The following is a 17,498-nucleotide window of genomic DNA, read 5'->3' on the forward strand; positions in this document are numbered from 1 at the left end:
TTTTTATTTTTTGCTTCGAGATAATACGAGAAAGAAATTAAGAGATAGATCTCATGAGATGGGCCATGTTGGGCTTCGTTACGGCCCAAGAAGGCCTGGATATATCACGCTAGAGTGGTTTGCGGGCTAAGTTTCGGCCCGGTTGGAATCTACAGAACAGCAGCTGCTCATCCATTATTAGTTTAGGCCCTGCTTGTTTTTGCCGTGGATCGTCGTAATACAAACTGGATTCGTGTGTGTGGGATGGGTGCGTGTGTGTGGAGGGTGAGTGCGCGCGTTCATGTTCAGATATTACAACTGTATTCAGTGGTGAAGAGTTAAAAAAAAAAAAATTGGATTGCACGATTTGTATTCTTAACTGACACAATTTTTATATATTTATTTATTTGCTCACACGACAAAAAAGGATAAAACTGTAAAAGGAGACCGCACATGCGTAAGCTACAGAATCCGATTTTAGTGGAATATTCACGTAGGTGCGGTGCGCCTGTGCCCTTCGTCCCCGCCACTGTGAGACAAGCAAGCATGTGTTCTTCTAGTCCTCTTATCCACACATACTATGTAGGTGAAGGAGATAATTTCTTATAAGTTACTCTCCCTCCCTCCAACTCATTAGCTTTACCGTCTACATTGCTCTCTCTATGATTACGAAAGAGGATGTTAAAGTATGTTGACATATTTCTGTATTTGATAGTTTACAATTTGTAATTTCGTGATGCCCATCTTATCTCTAAAAGATGTTTATTGCCCTTCAAATCTTATACTATATATATACACATATATACGACGAGTCTATTCTACGTCTAGGTGCACTAAAGGTTACTATTCTGTCACCCTTCAGTTATAACTCAAACAATTATCAGTTACAATCTACTAAATAGATCAGTTATAACTGTACATAATTGCAACACTTTTTATATTATACTACGATTACAATTGTATTTCTTAGGTTGTACATCATTAGACAATAAATTCATTAGAAGTTATGTTAATATATAACGCAATTGCAACTCAATTCTTTTTATTTACGTCTAGTTATAATTTTCTATCTTATAGATTGTAACTCTATTATTTTTTAGATTATGATTAAAAGTGGTACAATAGTAACTAAAGTTAAGACTAAATACATAATATATATACAGTATATATATCAAGTTTACTTGAACTCGAGCAATATATCTATCACATACGTCAATTCCTCTGGTTTACGTGAACTAATACTCTTATTATGTTTGAGTTTTGAATGTTTTATGCCATTACTTGATGGCTATGCCATGGGCTCATTATATTATATCGTGGCATTGGTTGGATGCGGTGATCTGGGCTATGGGTGTGCTTGTTTATTTACTAGAGTTTGTTTGGCACAGCTTTAGTTTTAAGATCTATATTAAATATGGATTTTGTATGATAACATAAAATAGTTTAAATTTTTATTTTTAGTATAAAATAAAAACTAAATGATTCGACTAAATACCTTCAATCTATCTACATGTCTATATTTAAGATTTTTTTAAGCTAAGTTTGACCCGTTTCAAAAAAACCTTAGATATAGAGTTATACCAACCAGTATCTACTATTTTTAGATTGTAACTAAAAATAGTACAATAATAACTAAAGTTAAATCTAAACACATAACACATAATATATATAATGCATATATGTTAAGTTTACATGAACTCAAACAATACATCTATCACAATATTGTAACTAAAAGTAGTACAACAATATTATGTTTCAGCTTTAGTACAACAATAGTTTAGATTGTAACTAAAAGTAGTACAACAATATTCCTCTTGTTTTCGTGAACTAATACTCTTATTATGTTTCAGCTTTGAATGTTTTATGCCATTACTTGATGGCTATGCCATGGATTCATTATAGGGTCCCTTCATTATATCCTGGCATTGGTTGGATGCGTTGATCTGGGTTAGGGTGTGCTTGCTTACGTATTAGAGTTGTTTGGGATAGTTTTAATTTCGAGATCTATGTTGGATATGGAGTTTATTTGATAAAATAGAATGAGTTAAATTTTTATTTTAGTGTAAAATAAAAATCAAATGACTCAATTAAATACTTTTAATCCACCTACAGACCATATTTAAGATTTTTTTTAAAACTAGATTTGACCTGTTTAAAAAAATCTTAGATATGAAACTATACCAACCAGTATCTAAATAAAGCATCTTCTCTGCGGTTGTTTTCTTTCAGGTTCATTGAGTGCAGCGTTAGCTCGTACGGGGGTTTGGTGAGTTCGAAGCTGAAAGAAACCATGTCACATCACATCACTACTCTGGCACCTTAATTCGAGCCCCACCGTGCATCACCACGTTCAGTCGTGCCAGCCTTGTTGCTAACGTGCACAACCTCACAGCACTACAGCAGGTTGATCATGGTGTTGGCAGGCACGTACGAGCACCCTTTGGCAGCCGGCGACGACCTCAGGCGGGCCGGCCGGCCGGCAGCGCCCTCGTGGTCGTGGAGAGCCAGCCAGCCCATGAGGCATGCACCAGCCATGGGCAGACGGGCTCTTGGCCGCTTGATCTCCGCAACGGTGCTAAGTTTCTCACGGTGCTAACAGTCAGTCGAATACGGTTTCATCGAACCGGTCTAAATTCAAAGTTCAACATCCTCTTAATAAAATCCTATAGAAAAATGCTCCCGTGAGTCGACCGGCTAGCCATAGTTTGCAGGTACGTAGCCGCGCACCGGTAAGTCAATCAAGAGCACTAAATTGAGGACGCAAACCGGATGGGTAGTGTCTCTCTTTTTCCTGGTCTACCTCCATCTCCTTTTCATATTTTTTCTTCTCATTCCTCCTTCATACCTAATCTTCGATAAAGTTTCAGCCGGTAGGAGTTAGAGCCCCTAGATCTGCCCCTAGAGCACACAGGTTGCCTCCACACAGGGTATAGTAGAAGCGATTGACCATGCTATATGTTTCTATCTAATATGTTTTTCTATACATACATGTCATTTTTTTCCATGAACTAGACCCGTACCTCCAACTTTAGAGAGCTGGAGACGTCTCAGGGTGAGCGATGCCCATCAACCAGAGATACGTCACGAAAGGGCAACGTCTCCGTATGCAAATATCAGAGTTTGAACCCACGGTAGCAGGCAAGACTCCACCGAGCCTTATCATTGAGCTACAGCCTGTTCTGCAATTATCCAATAGCCATTTTTTTTACAACCGGGTCCCTTCTTGGAGCCTACGGGGAGTGTGACGCATAGGTTGAGTCCCGACAGGCTGAGCTCACACCGAACATTTTTTACACTGAGCTTCGTACCCGTTCACAATTATCCAATAGCCATTAGCGCGCCAGCATGCATGTCCTGGGCCTCGTACTTGGTCGCGAGCAGGCCAGGCCGGGGCGGCGACCACGCAGCTTTGTTGGAAAGATGCTAGTACAAGTATGAGAAACATTTAAATCTAAGGTCCCCTTTTCAAAATGGGGATGTAGCTCAGAGGTACGGGGATCGGATACCCCGCATCTCCACCTTAATTTTTTTATTTGGTCAACAGAATTGGCATTTCTTTTCCCCATACACTTACCTTACAACATAATTTAGACGTTATATTATGTTTTGAGTTCAACGAATTTCGTTCCTAGTCACATCAGTGAAAGCGTTGTTATTCTTTTGATCCAGTTCGTTTCCTCTTCTTCCCGATTCTTGAATCCCGATATTTTCTCTCTTTGTTTTTCTGTTTCCTTTAGGCTAAAATTTTTCATTATAGTGCATCACTGTTATTTCGATTCTAGGGGCCTGTTTGGCAGAGCTTCTCCTGATTCAAATTCTCTAAAAGAATTGATTCTCTGAAGAAGTGATTCTGTGGCTGAAAGTGATTCTTAATGATTCTCTAGGATAAACTCTATGAATTAGGAGAATCAGCGTGGTCAGCTCCTCAGGAGAAGCTACTTTTTTCAGCTCCTCAGCTTCTAGTTCATTTCAGTGAATCAGGAGAAGTGATTCACTCAGGGAGCTAAAGTTAAATTCTGCCGTTTGGCAGAGCTCCTCCAGATTCAGCTCAGAAGCTGAATCTGGAGCTCTGCCAAACGGGCCCTAGCTTCGCCACTGCTCTTCACTTGTCCTCGTTTGAATGAACTAAACTTAAACTTCCGATGTGGTTACACCATCATGCATCTTTTGAGTCGCCTCACAAAAACTGTGCATCTTTTGAGGTGTTTTCACTATAAACAGTCCAGATTCCTCAGTGAAAAGACGGCACGAATACATAAGCGTTTCTCTTTTGCTCCGTTCTGATCTTCATGTCATGAACCGTGTCTTTTGACACAGCACGAATCAGAAAGGAAATTTTAAAATACTCAAATTCTCTTTGAACAAAGTCTCCATCATTTGCCATGATTCGAGCTTTTAGTGCACTTCTCAAGTCTTTGAAGGATCTTTCAGTAACATAAAGAAGCGCATAGAACTTCAGAAACTAGTGAGTTGAGATGTCTTTTGAGGCACAACCCAAGCCTGCTTTACTACTTTTTTACTGACAGTAAAAAAGTAGCAAAACAAACACTACTCCGCATCTCTCTGAACTGAACATATGTTCAGGGTTACATTACAGCATATACAAATGCAACCAAACAATCATATTCCAGCCCTGGACCATACAATCGGAAACTCAATTCAGTTATCTCTCCCAATCTAGCACGACGAAAAATGTAACTCAGTATTTAAACAACTATTCAGAATTCCTAAGCTCCATGTACGGCTTGTTGAAAAACCCGTTGTCGGACCTGATTTATCACCCTTTGTTTTTTAAAATAAAAGATTTCTTTTTTAGAATTTTCTAGACTCTGTTGGTCATTTCACACGGCACGGCTTGCCAAAATGTTCATACAATATACTTCACTCCATGCAATTCTAAACATTTGCATCAAAACGCTAGGAAGATATATTAACGAAATATACTTTAAGCAATCATTGATCCAAAAATGACTAGATCAAAACGGGCCCGCATGTCAGTGACAACCGAAGGATCCGTGGCCATTTTGCCCAGTTGCTGTAGATGCAGGTTGGCCGTCTGGTCCTCCTGCCGCTCTGACTCTGTCAGTGGGACCCCTCCCCCCGGCCGGACTCGGCATCAAACTGGACCGGACTTGCTCCGCCGTACGACCGTCCAGGTCCAGAGCTCCGATGCCATGCCCGACGGCGACAGCGCAGTATTGGCAGCGTTGTACCTGTACACACCGCACCAAGAGCAAGGACACTGTGCCTGCGATATCGCCATGAACAGCGAGAAGTAATAAGAATACATTACAGTGTTGCTGTTGCATTGCATGCGCAGTAGAGCAGTAACAGGTCAATGCGTTGTGACTTGTGAGACGTTTTCAACAAGGCTGCATACTCTGCAGAAACAATTGCCTTTTTTCCTTTCTTTTTTCTAGGGCATCTTAAATTCTGTCTGAATTATCTTTTCACCTTTGCAGATATGCAAATGCTTCGATAGCTGCAGTAACGTCTGAGTTATGCAGGTATGCAAATGCTTGGATGGCTGCAAGACGATGTTGCTTCCTCATCATTAACCGGGCTGGGCAACTCGAGAGATACTGCAACTGCCAGCCACAAGGCTGCAGGAAAGCCATTGCAACAAGTACAGAGGAATCAATACAACACAGCGCAATCTGAATCTGTGGTCAGGGCCGGCCGTGACATGAACACCAGGAGGTGAGGGGAGACTGGGACGTTAATATCTTATATAACCGAGACAAAGGAAAGCTACAGCTAAAATGCAGGCATTGACATTGGCAAACAGCAGTCTCAAATCTTTAGCCCTTCCATATTCTTTTTTCCTATCCTCATCTGTACACTCGTCTACACAGCTCAGTACAACATCAATCCACGTGGCAAGGGGCGGAAGTATTAGGCATAAGACTATCAAACATGAGCTTTTTACCTCTTACACAAGACTATCAAACACTTCTGTTCGTTTTGTTTGGTTTCAGGCAGTCATCCTCCAGCCACCTCGAACAGAAACACACAAACACACCAGCCAGAGATTAGCTTAGTGATCAGTTATCTGTTATCTCCTCGGTTGATGGATGCAAATAATGATTTATATCAGGTTTTTGGGATCGAGCGTGAAGAAACCCCATGCAAAAGTTTTATGAATCCGAGGAAACTGAGCTTCCCGTCAGCGTGTCTGATCCAATCTTGGAGAACAACGTGGAGAGGCACTGATGGGCCAAGTCCGAGTTCCTGATATACGAAAGAATCAGATAAGTGATGTTCAATAATCACTAATCATGCATTAATAGTTAACTGTACAGCCAAAATCATACCGATGCAAGTTCTTCGATAACAATAGGTCGGTTGCCTTCCTTATCAAACAGTTCGTATGCACGCCTAGCGTGCTGTTCCCAGGTATCCAAAGCTTCCATCTGATAAACGCTGATGGCAGAAGCAGCAAACTCTTCAAAATCCAATTTTCTGTACTGAAGTGTGCACACCTAGTACCATGACAAGCGCAGGTAAGTGCTTTAGGTTTATATCGCACCAGCACTAATAGAATACAAGACAGTGTGGAGGTGGCTTACCGTGTTTACAAAATCAACAACCCTAGAGTCCTTCATCGCATCGGTGGAATTTTTCACCAACGCCTGTATGTTCCATTTGCATTTCAGCAATTGCATGGTAAAAAATATAGTGAAGTGCAAAGGTAAAAATAATTACTAACCGATTTCAAATTTTGCAAGGAGATATAACCATTCTTGTTTGGACCCAACAATTCAAACTGCCCCCTTACATAAAAGAGTTGATTTGTTGTCAATGTCTTGGCTAGGGCCTGAAAAATGCATAGAGATACTCAGCAAACCCAATTTACTAAGCTGTGTATGCTATTGCTATCAGTTCAAGGTATGCAAAGAGAACATTCATCTACAAACCAACATAAGAATCCTAAACATCTTTTTTAAAGTTTGCTTAAATGCATACCCTCAAAGCAGACTTCCGCAGTGAAGACGAACTGATGTAAGCTCTCATAAGCTTATAGATTATCATATCTAAAGGAACCTTCACTTGCTGAGCATTACGGATCCACGGATGACCTGGAGTTATCATTTATTTCAGTAAACAGTTAGCATCTTAGCAGCAGGATAACAGTGTGCAACAATGAAGAACAAATCTGGTGCTTACTGAGAGCTTGTGCAGCAGTCATTCTCTTGCGGTAATCCTTATTAAGAAGCCTTTTTACAAAGTCTTTAGCTTCGGCAGTGAGAGTGGGCCATGGAGCCTCATCAAAACTTGGCTCTGCCTTCAATACAGCTCGAAAGATTCCTGACTCCGTGCGCGCCCAGAAAGGCCGGCTCCCACAAAGCAAGATGTAGACAATTACTCCAATGCTCCACATATCTGCCTCGGCGCCATAAGATCTATGGAGCACCTCCGGAGCAACATAGTAAGCACTTCCGACAATGTCATTGAGTCTTTCATCTGCAGAATATAATGATGGCATTATGACCACTGCAGTTAGATTTAATGTAGCAAGGATAAATAGTATACATGGATCCTAATGGACTCCATAAGACCAACCTGGTTTCACAAAGTCGGACAAGCCAAAATCTATGACCTTCAAGGGAGAGTTTTCGTCCTTTGAGGTGAAAAGAAAATTCTGGGAAAAGAATGAACAAATACATGTATCATCATACAGGAGAGAAAACGAACTGCATTGACTAAACAATAGTACTTTGTATCACAATTAAAAAGACTACATAAACAACGTCAGAATAGATTGCTATCCAGTGGCAGTCTTGGTTCAGTTTCAGGATCTTGACACTAGTAAAATTCTTGGTCAATAATAGTGAATATCAAGACCATTTGTCAGGCCAGAAACCTACCTCTGGTTTCAGATCACGATGAACAACGCCTTGAAGATGGCAAAATGATACAACACTCAAAATTTGTACCATAATGACCTTTGCATCCTCTTCGGAATACTTTCCACCTCTGTAAAAAAAGAAAGTCATTTATAATCAGAACCGTAGCAGAATAAATCATTAGAATTATTCGAAGTCATTTTAATGTTGGCATGTATTATGGCTCTGTAGGCACCTCGCCAATATCCTATCCAGCAGTTCGCCTCCTTTGCATAATCTGAAACAGAAAAAGAAACAACTATAATAAGCAAAGATGATCAAGTAATGGGAATTGCATATGAGCACAATTTTATTAGTCTTTAATCTTAAATAGTAAACTAAATTATATAGATGAGCTCAGGTCCTGAAAAGCTGGAACCTTCATGAAATGAAGATGCCGTTATCAAGATTAAGCATTAAATCAAAATTTGAGCAATCATGGGTAAAGTAGTTTGGTTAAGGAATAGGTTGTTGGATTAATGGATGAATCCCTGCAGACACAAAAGCATATAAAATTATTTGAATAAATACGTGGATTATCATGTATAATTTCATGGACTTCTCATTGCAGAAGCTCTGCACGATGCTAATGGACCAATTGGAATAAGGCCAACCATTCCATTGCAGGACATGTCTTCTAAGTCTGAACCTTCTAGTATATATAAGAACGATAACCTCATGCAATGAAACAATATATGAAGACAGGAGATCAAAGAGCATTCTGTATAAATAAATGCGAACTTACTCCATAACTATATACACATTATCTTCATCCTCAAAAGCATCATAGAACTGCACTAGGTTGTTGTGGCCTGACAGAGAACTCAATATTCTCACTTCTCTTCTCACATCTTCAATTGCAATAGCAGTTGTCATCTGACAGAAGACTTTTACTGGGTGAGAATGATGAACAGCTTAAGCTTAAATATGGAATTCAACTAGTTTACAGAAAACATCTATCAAGTAAGCAAATAATCCAACTGTAACTGCATACAAAGTATGCTCATACTTTGAAAAAAATCATTTTGGTACGTTTAATCAAATGTATTCCTAGTTACAGAATGCGACTATCAGACAAAGAAAAAAGGTCCTCTTCAACGATGACAGCAAAAAGGGTCAACCAAAAAACAATAAATACACAGATCCCAAAGACTCAAAGCACAAATTATGATAGCTAGGCAACCTATCCAACAAGCAATGCTGTTCAGCTCAATATTATTACAATAGTACACTGGACAGACAATAAGTGATCAATTATAGGTACCAAGAAATAAAATGCCTCTTGCTGGCATAAATGCCTGCAAGACAGACACAAATAGCACAGAAAGAATAAATTAGTATGCAAACAATTTTCGACGGAATATCAAAATCTGCACTCAAAATCCATAAAGAAAAACTGCGATCTTTGCAATGTCATTTGACTTCACTTGCTTCCATATCAATGAATGTTCAGCTCATTTTCTAGGAAGAATGAACCAAGAAACCGGTGTTGCTGCCATCCTATGATTGAGAAACAACACAAGAACATGGAATGTGAGTAGCTGCGGGTGGGATATTACTGCATTGCATATGCAACAGGAGGATTGCCAGCTTTGCTCATAAAAGCACTGGGCTGGCCGGGGGTGCTGAACCTCTACAGGGTCTCAATTAAATGATCCCTCATATAATAGAACGGAGGCGCATAATGAGTGAACTCTTCCACAGAATTTAAGTTTCGAACTGTGATTCAATAGCTCTGCACCCTTTTGACCTGCAGATCTATCCAAGGGGATCATGTGTTTCATCCACCTGCCGATGAAACGTGAGGAAAAAAGATGGTAGCATCAGGCCTCGGCAGCCGATGCCACCATGAGCATGACATGAAGCCAATAAATGCAGGAGGCAGTCCACATCCGAATGGAGGAGGCTCTTCCAATGTGATGGAGCCATCACATGAATGCCGTACCGGCGAGACGAGTTCACCCTCCCACCAGCAATCACGAGCACCCCGGGAGCTAAAAGAAACCCAAGGGTGCCTAAAGGTGTCCCCTTTCCTCTAATCACTCACTTAACGTGCTCGATTAGCAACGTTCTACCAAATTGGTGATAGCGCATATGCAACTTTGGTAACTTCCTAATTCTACTGCGTGCAAGCAGCGCGACAAAACCCAGGCTAGGATCCAAGAACACAAGCATAGCAACTGAACATAACTGAAAGAATGCAGAATCAAAATGCAAGTCTTGGTCAACACACAGAGAACCGCAGATGAATTAAAAAGACTGGATCTTGACGACAAAACTGAGCAGAGAAGCATGGTGTAGGCATGCTGGAATCCAACCACGCAGATAATGCAACTGAACGGAAACAACAGGAAAGACAGTAAACTGCAGAGACGTTCTTCAAGGACCAAATGATGCAAACAGCTCAAGAACGGGACATTGGCAATGGCAAGAAGATGAGAGAGATGGTTCGTATGTGGGTGTGGGTGTGGGTGTCGAACCTTGGCCTTGGGGATGACCTTGACGGCGACGTCCTGGCCCTTGTGCTCGCCCTTCTTGGCCTTGGCGGAGCAGGTGTAGCCAAAGTGGCCGCGGCCGACCTCTTCGCCGAGCTCGTACTTGGCGAAAAAATGCTTCGAGAAGCCGAAGCTCTTGTCCAGGCCCAGCTCTGGCTCGCCACCCTCGGGGATGGACGCCTCGTTGGGCTTCACCGAGCCGTGCCGCCGCGCCAGGAGCGCGCGGATGTGCTTTGCCGGCGACGGCGGCTGGAACGGCCGCTTGAACCCGCCGCGCGCCGGCGTGGACGCCACGCTCGAGTTCGCCGGCGAGCCCTTATAGCTCGATGGCGGGAGCGGGCTCGGCAGGTAGAACGGGAACTTGGGCTGCTTCGGCGTGCCCGGCTTCGCCGCGGGCGCCGGCGACGGCGAGGAGGCGCCGTTCCCGGCACCGGAGGCTACATGAGGATCCTCTTCCGCCTTGGGCTCCGGGATTTGCGTCGGCTTGCCATGGCAGAGACCCATGGACCGGATCAAGAACAGGAGTCTCTAGCTCAACAACCCCGAATTTTTTGAAGCAAATTTCGCAAAAATGCGCGAAATTTCTCAAGCGAAGCAGAGGTGGGTCAAATAGGCATCTTAAATCCAACAGCCCGAGAAATCAACCAGAATCGATCGCAAGGGACCCTCATGGCCTCCAAATTCTTGCCTAGGACTTGGAGGGAACAACAGGAGCCAATAACAGGAAAGAAAGGAACCTTCAACCGAAGATCTTGCCCAAAATTTGGATCCCGAGAACAGAAAAAACAGCCCAAAATCCTTTCCTTGCAGTGACCACGCACAGAGCCCAGGCACAGCAAAATGCCAGGGAAAGAGAGAGGCCTGGACAGATGGATGGATCAGACTATCGCCGAAAGAGCAAGAACATATTCCTTGATTCTTGAAGTGACCAAACAATTGGAAAAGCTGGAAGCTTTGAGTGAAAGGCTTGGATCAGAGAGGGGAATGAGGGTGGGCACTAAAGAATCAACTGGTGAGTGAATCTTGTGTGAATTGGGAGGGGAGAAAAGGGGAGGAGGAGGCCTGCCTGGTTGCTTTCTTTTGAGCTCTTTTCTTTTTTCAAGTTTTTCCCTTTCTTTTGGTCTTCTCCTTTTTCTTTTCTAGCCCTGTGCTGTGCTTTGGTGAGGGGGGATGGAGAGGTGGGATTGGAGTGGCACAGCACAACACTGCCATTGTGACGCTTGTTTTGTTCTTGCCTTTGTCATCACCTCACCAAGACCGAGGAAGAACTACTGTCGCACAATATACAGGTCACCCAAGTTGAAAACTATCAACCTGCTACAAGCTGCAACATCCAAATTGAAATTATTTACCTGAATTCCCCGGAAATCATTACAGTTCCTCTAACATTGCCATGAAATCACGCTATCCCAAACAATGCCAGACACAGATGGTGTAATCAGCTGGGAAACTATTCACTACTTCATTTCAAAAACATACCAAAAACTGCAAATGATGGTTTTTATCTTCTGTTGCCTGTTACAGAAATGCACAGGGTGAGAATTTGTGGTGTTGTCTCACTGTCACTGTAGCATCTCCCCCTTTTGGCCACAAGCACAGGCTGTCCTTGACTCCTTGTGAGCTCCTCCTAAAGAATTGAGCCGGGGGGGGGGGGGGGGGTAATGGAGGCATCAATGCTGCTTGGTGAGTAAGCTGGTACCCCTCACCTTTCCGTGTTCCGATTCATCGCCATACCGAAGCAAGTTGACTTGAAGTCATGGATTTGGGATCTCTCTGATTCGTTCTCCAGATCTGATCGGCCTATTGGCCTCCTGTCACTGTAATCTTTCGTCAGTTTTAACTGGAAGAGCTGCCATCTTTTTACTGGTTGTTATAGAATCTGCTAACGACGCAGGTAAGATGGAAGATTTGTATAAATTTCTTCAGATGTCAGATCGATTAAAACCAAGTTCTGTTACATTGGTACTCCTGTGTAGTTTGCTTTGCATGCAGTTATGGACCATCGCTGCAGGATATAAGTAGTAACTTTCGGTGATGCTCCGTGAGCATCTTCGTGGCAGTTAGACGTTAATATTATTTTTGCGCAGTGCAATATTTGTGTTAAAGTTGTGAAACCCTTCACTTTCAAGTCATCTACATCTATATTTGTGCAGTGCAATATTTGAGCCAAAGTTGTGACCCTTCATTTTCGAGGGATGTAAAAAATTTAAGAAATACATGTGAGGAATGTGTGTCAACTTCCAAATCAAAAATTTGAGATAACAATCTAAGGATTTATTCCGTATCGAGAGGTCGGAAATTCAAGTTTTGTGGATTATGGAACACTCTTTAGAACTATCTAATTATAAATTTGATGCTCAACATTAGGACGGGTAAGAAATCGTAATCACCTTATAGAAACAAAAACCGTGGAGGGAGCTACGGGTTCAATTGCTTGTATCCAGAAAAAAAGAGAGAGTTGCTTCCTGTCGTTAGATGTCATAATCAATCTTTACTTCTAAAAGAGAAGGCAGAAAAAAAATACAGTGAGCAGAATTTTCCCCACACATGCTCCAGAATATAATTCCCTTTGTTTGTACAGACTTACACACAAAACCCTGGTACCAGTGTGCTACTAGTACATTCTCTCGAACTTGATTGAAGCAGTGCCTCCACATTGGGATGATTGAGGCTGCTTCACCTCCAAACAAAAAGAAGGAACAGGCAGGTTCAATGAAATTGTCCAATTGCATTGTCCTCTCTACTGCACACTTAAATAAACAAGAGGTTGGAGTCAGTATTATATGCATGTTGGGACTAGGGTTGCCACCTGCTTAATTTCAAGTTTGGGTCCATCCAACATCATTAGTCCTTGACATTCAAAGTCTCACACTACTACCTGACATTTTCGTAAATTTTCTTTTGCTCAACAACTAGTACAAGTACTGTATAATTTATTAACTGTACATCTGATCAAGCACTAGAAATCATGGAGGTTTCATGGGTAACTGAAACAAGTGAGAAGCTAGTGCTTGTTGCCCTTGGTGGCATGGGGCACTGTGGCCTTCACATTCACCAAATCCCAGATAAGCCAAACAAATAGGCCCCCCTCCTTGTTTTAAACAAGCAATGAGAGAATATATAACCAACAGCATTGCTTTCATCACCCACTATCTGCTTGGGCAATTGCATCATCAATTTTCCTGAACTTTCTTGATGTCCACTTGTGAATTGCCGACTGAAAAAGGCAGATTATGGGGGACAATTCAGTTGAGGAATAAAGAGAGCAACTATCAAAACGATAGGCATATATACTTGCTTAGTAGTATGCTAGAATCTATGTACGCAAGTTCATGAAAAATATGGTCCGACTACATGGATCCGTGGTCCAACTGATCTTAAGATATGGATTTGGCACGGTCCAAGATGTGGTCTGCCCAAATTCCGTAATAAAATAATGCTTTGCAGTTGGCTTCTCCATGGATGTGAGCTCCGATTCCAAGTTGTTTATGCAGGTCTAGAAATCATGATTTTGTGAGCTCTGGTACTAACTTGAGTTTAATGCATCAATCATCTCGCCCCCAAAAGAGTGAGCATATATTTCTACTCATTGAAGTTTGTTGCTACCGTTGAACCTTGGAATATGGAGTATTGTTTCTAAAGCCTTTTGGAAACCTTGCTATGATGCTTCACATCTCTTCAGTTTCTCCATCATTTTTCTTTGAACAGGACAGCAGGGGATTTGCATTTGCTATCATTTTGCTTTCATGTATATATCTCAAGATTGTCGTAAGTGATGTATAGTATTTTCTAGCAAGGACTTGCAAGAGAAGCAAACACTTGAAGAAAGCAAAGTAAAAAAACAAAGGAGTTGTGGAAGGATATAATAAAGATTGAGGAACATGGGTGGGCTAACATGAACCAGGGGTACTTTCATGCCATTGCAAGAAATCCCCTTTGCAGCTGAGCCATGCAATCCTTCTGGATTACACATAAGCTCCTACTTTGATTGCAACCATTTCAGTACCTGCCATCACCTGTGTGGCAGCCTCTGTTTTTGTTTTCTTTTTTTATAGTAGACAAAACAGTGGTTAGATAGTCCAAACCGGAAGCAAGCATGTTGCATTACACCAGCAAAACTAACTGCTAGCGGTTCTTGCACAAAGCATATGCCATCCTAGAAGTAGAAAACTACCCCAATTCTTTCAGCAAACCATTCATTTTAGACCATAAGTCATCTAATGCATAATTTTTTATTCAAAGAATAAGTTAGAGGTGAAAACAGGTTAGATATTTCCCGTCCGTCCAAAGAGGTTCAGATAGTATTTCGGATATCAAAGTCAGAGTCGGATAATTGTATCGGATTTGAATATAGGGAGCCAAGTATCCATCGGATATCTGAATAAAATTGGATATGTCGGTGTATAGAATAGGGGTCCCCCATTCTAAGGGTCCACACCAGCCAATACTAGTTGATAGAAGATTTTTTTCGGACCAGAGTCCCACCGTGCGACCAGTCCGTGCCTTCGCGACTAGGATCCTTACCGCTTAAGGAGATCCCATGACCAGCCTTCGCTGATCGTAGGACAGATACTCACCAAACCAATCTATTCTTATTATTTCTCATTCTCTAGGCACTCCTCCCCAACGGATAGGTTGTGACCGGCGCAAGAGTGACATGCCCCGTCTCGTAGCATTAAACGCTACGGGACAAGAGTGTAGGCATGTTAGGCTGCTTCATAGGCGCGCGTGCGAGATTGTTGATGGGATAGGGCAAACCGACTGATCGGAGTGAGGTAAGCATGGAGGTGTCCACTAGATGGGACGGGCTCAGCACCTTGATCAGGTCTCAAGGTAGGAGCCCACAATGCCATCGCAAAGGCGAAATCTATAGCTCTCGGTGGTTGGCCCGGTCTGCAACTTGGCCGTGTAAAAATACCTAAAGAGATCAATACATAGCTCAACCCTGATAAAGTTTTCGCACATGTGAACAAAGATGCTCAGCATGATGATAGAATTGGGATTGAGGTGGAGATGACAGATGCTGTAGAAGAAGATGACAATGATAAAGAGTTCGAAAAAGGATGGCACGAGGCCGGCCAAAAAGAAAGAGACAAACATCACGATCTCCCCCTCACAGGGAGTAAGCACGTCCTCCCCCAAGCGATACCCCAAAGAAATGCGGCGAGGGAGTAGATGATTGTCGTACATCTACTTTAGCTTCACCGCAATGCATCTGAACTTGGGAAAATCTGACTTTTTACCAGTGTGCGGCGCCATTTGAGGGTGGCAGAGGTGGCTACAGGGACACGTGTGGAGATGAAGATGATGGGATATGAGCGCAAGGGCTTGTAGGCTGTGGGGGATGGTGAAGGGCTTCGTGGGTAAGCTTTGCCTTCCCAATTTATAGGGCTAGCGCGATATCCCAACTATCGTGCAGAGCTCAATCGTCTTGAAATTCGAAAGACTGTGCTTCAGGGGTTGTAATTCCCCCAGGTCCGGCGGAAATCAATGTGTCTCTCTCACGATGTTTCTCTCTCTGGATGTTTAAAACCTCCCCTTGGGATGCGGTTTTATGGGCCTGCCATGACCAGGTCCACCCGCGACCACATGGCAAACCGCTCAGACCACCACATCCGTGGGGGAGCTCGGGGGCTACTATCGGTGTATAGAATAGGGGATCCCTGTTCTGAGGGCCTACACCAGCCAATACTAGTTGACAGAAGATTTTTTCTGGACCAGGATCCCACCACGCTACCAGTCCGCGCCTTCACGACTAGGATCCTTACCGCTTAAGGAGATCCTGTGACCAGCGAAGGACATGTACTCACCAAACCAGTCCATTCTCATTAAATTCTTTTCACTCAAATATTTCTCCTTCCTTAGGCACTCCTCCCCAGTGGACAGGTCGTGGCCGACACAGGGGTGCCATGCTGTCCCGTAGTATTAAACACTATGGGATGGGCACGCAGGAGTGTCAGGCTGCTTCATAGGCGTGTGCGTGAGACCGTTGATGGGACATGGCAGACCAGCTGACCGGTGTGAGGTAAGTATGGAGGTATCCAACAGATAGGACAGGCTCGACAGCTTGATCAGGGCAAAAGGGCACATGCGCTGCCCATTATAATAGCCTAACGGTGGAAGTTTAGATGAGGATGGATCGACTGCTTGTGGGCCTATTTGTAAGTTCTCCCTCTCTTGTATATAAAGAGGAGAACAGGTCTAGCATAAGGGAGTTATCTGTAACCAGTTTATAGACACTGATAACAAAATATACAGGACGTAGGGCTGTTATCCTTCGGAAGTCCTGAATTTAGATAACCCCTGTGTTCTTGAGTTCATCATAAACACACGAACATCACAAACATTGTTCACGAGCGCATCGACTGGTACACCCTGAAATTATTGTGAGGGACTAACCCTCGACAACATATATCTAAAGACTAACTGACTACTATATGAACATATTTTTTGGAGTTTGTAATTTTTTCATATGGAGTCGAATGGAGATAATGTTTATATGAAAATTGTAGCTCTAGACGAGATCTACAGGTTTGTATGTCATAATTAATAGAAACTTCAGCCAACATATTAGACACTTCTATCTTCTTCGATTTCGCTCTAACATATCTCTTTCTATAGGAGCATATTGCTGCTTTGCTTGTTAGACCTCTAATATAGTTGAGTTTTGGACACATAGAATGGTAGAACAATCATAACATATGCAATATATATATATATATATATATATATATATATATATATATATATATATATATATATATGGTTGTTATTTTTACTCAGTATCCGAAGAAATATTCGTGAATGACGTTATCTGCATCTGACTCATCACATATTCGATCTGTATCAATCCGCATTCGTGACCGAGACTATTCGCATCTGTTTCTCCATCCGACATCATCCGTGTTCGGCTCCGATTTCGATAAAAAATATGAGATATGATATACAATCAACTATATACATCCGTATCCGATCCGATTACAAACAAATCATCTCCAAGCAAATTCAGTAAGGCTAAAATAAATGGTACTACCTATAAGATAACAAATTAAAACTCAGGCACTAGACTATAGCAAATTTATCTCTTTTCTAAACCTTCAAGTAGTGATAAAAAATCCATGGACATGCAAGACTATTT

The 17,498-nt window shown here is 42.2% G+C and overlaps 1 protein-coding gene across 1 annotated transcript; it reads right to left on the reverse strand.

The window, feature by feature from the left end:
• Positions 1 to 5,731: 5,731 nt before the first annotated feature.
• On the reverse strand, positions 5,732 to 11,634 carry LOC133890626 (calcium/calmodulin-dependent serine/threonine-protein kinase 1-like). Its single transcript, XM_062331091.1, has 11 exons — positions 10,346 to 11,634; positions 8,611 to 8,741; positions 8,062 to 8,103; positions 7,848 to 7,956; positions 7,543 to 7,621; positions 7,147 to 7,443; positions 6,946 to 7,058; positions 6,689 to 6,796; positions 6,549 to 6,611; positions 6,294 to 6,461; positions 5,732 to 6,210 (listed from the first exon to the last, which is right to left on the reverse strand). The coding sequence occupies exons 1-11, from the start codon at positions 10,862 to 10,864 to the stop codon at positions 6,073 to 6,075; spliced, it is 1,767 nt and encodes a 588-aa protein (XP_062187075.1). The 5' UTR covers positions 10,865 to 11,634; the 3' UTR covers positions 5,732 to 6,072.
• Positions 11,635 to 17,498: the final 5,864 nt, after the last annotated feature.

Source organism: Phragmites australis, chromosome 14, assembly GCF_958298935.1.
Source record: "Phragmites australis chromosome 14, lpPhrAust1.1, whole genome shotgun sequence".
NCBI lineage: Eukaryota > Viridiplantae > Streptophyta > Magnoliopsida > Poales > Poaceae > Phragmites > Phragmites australis.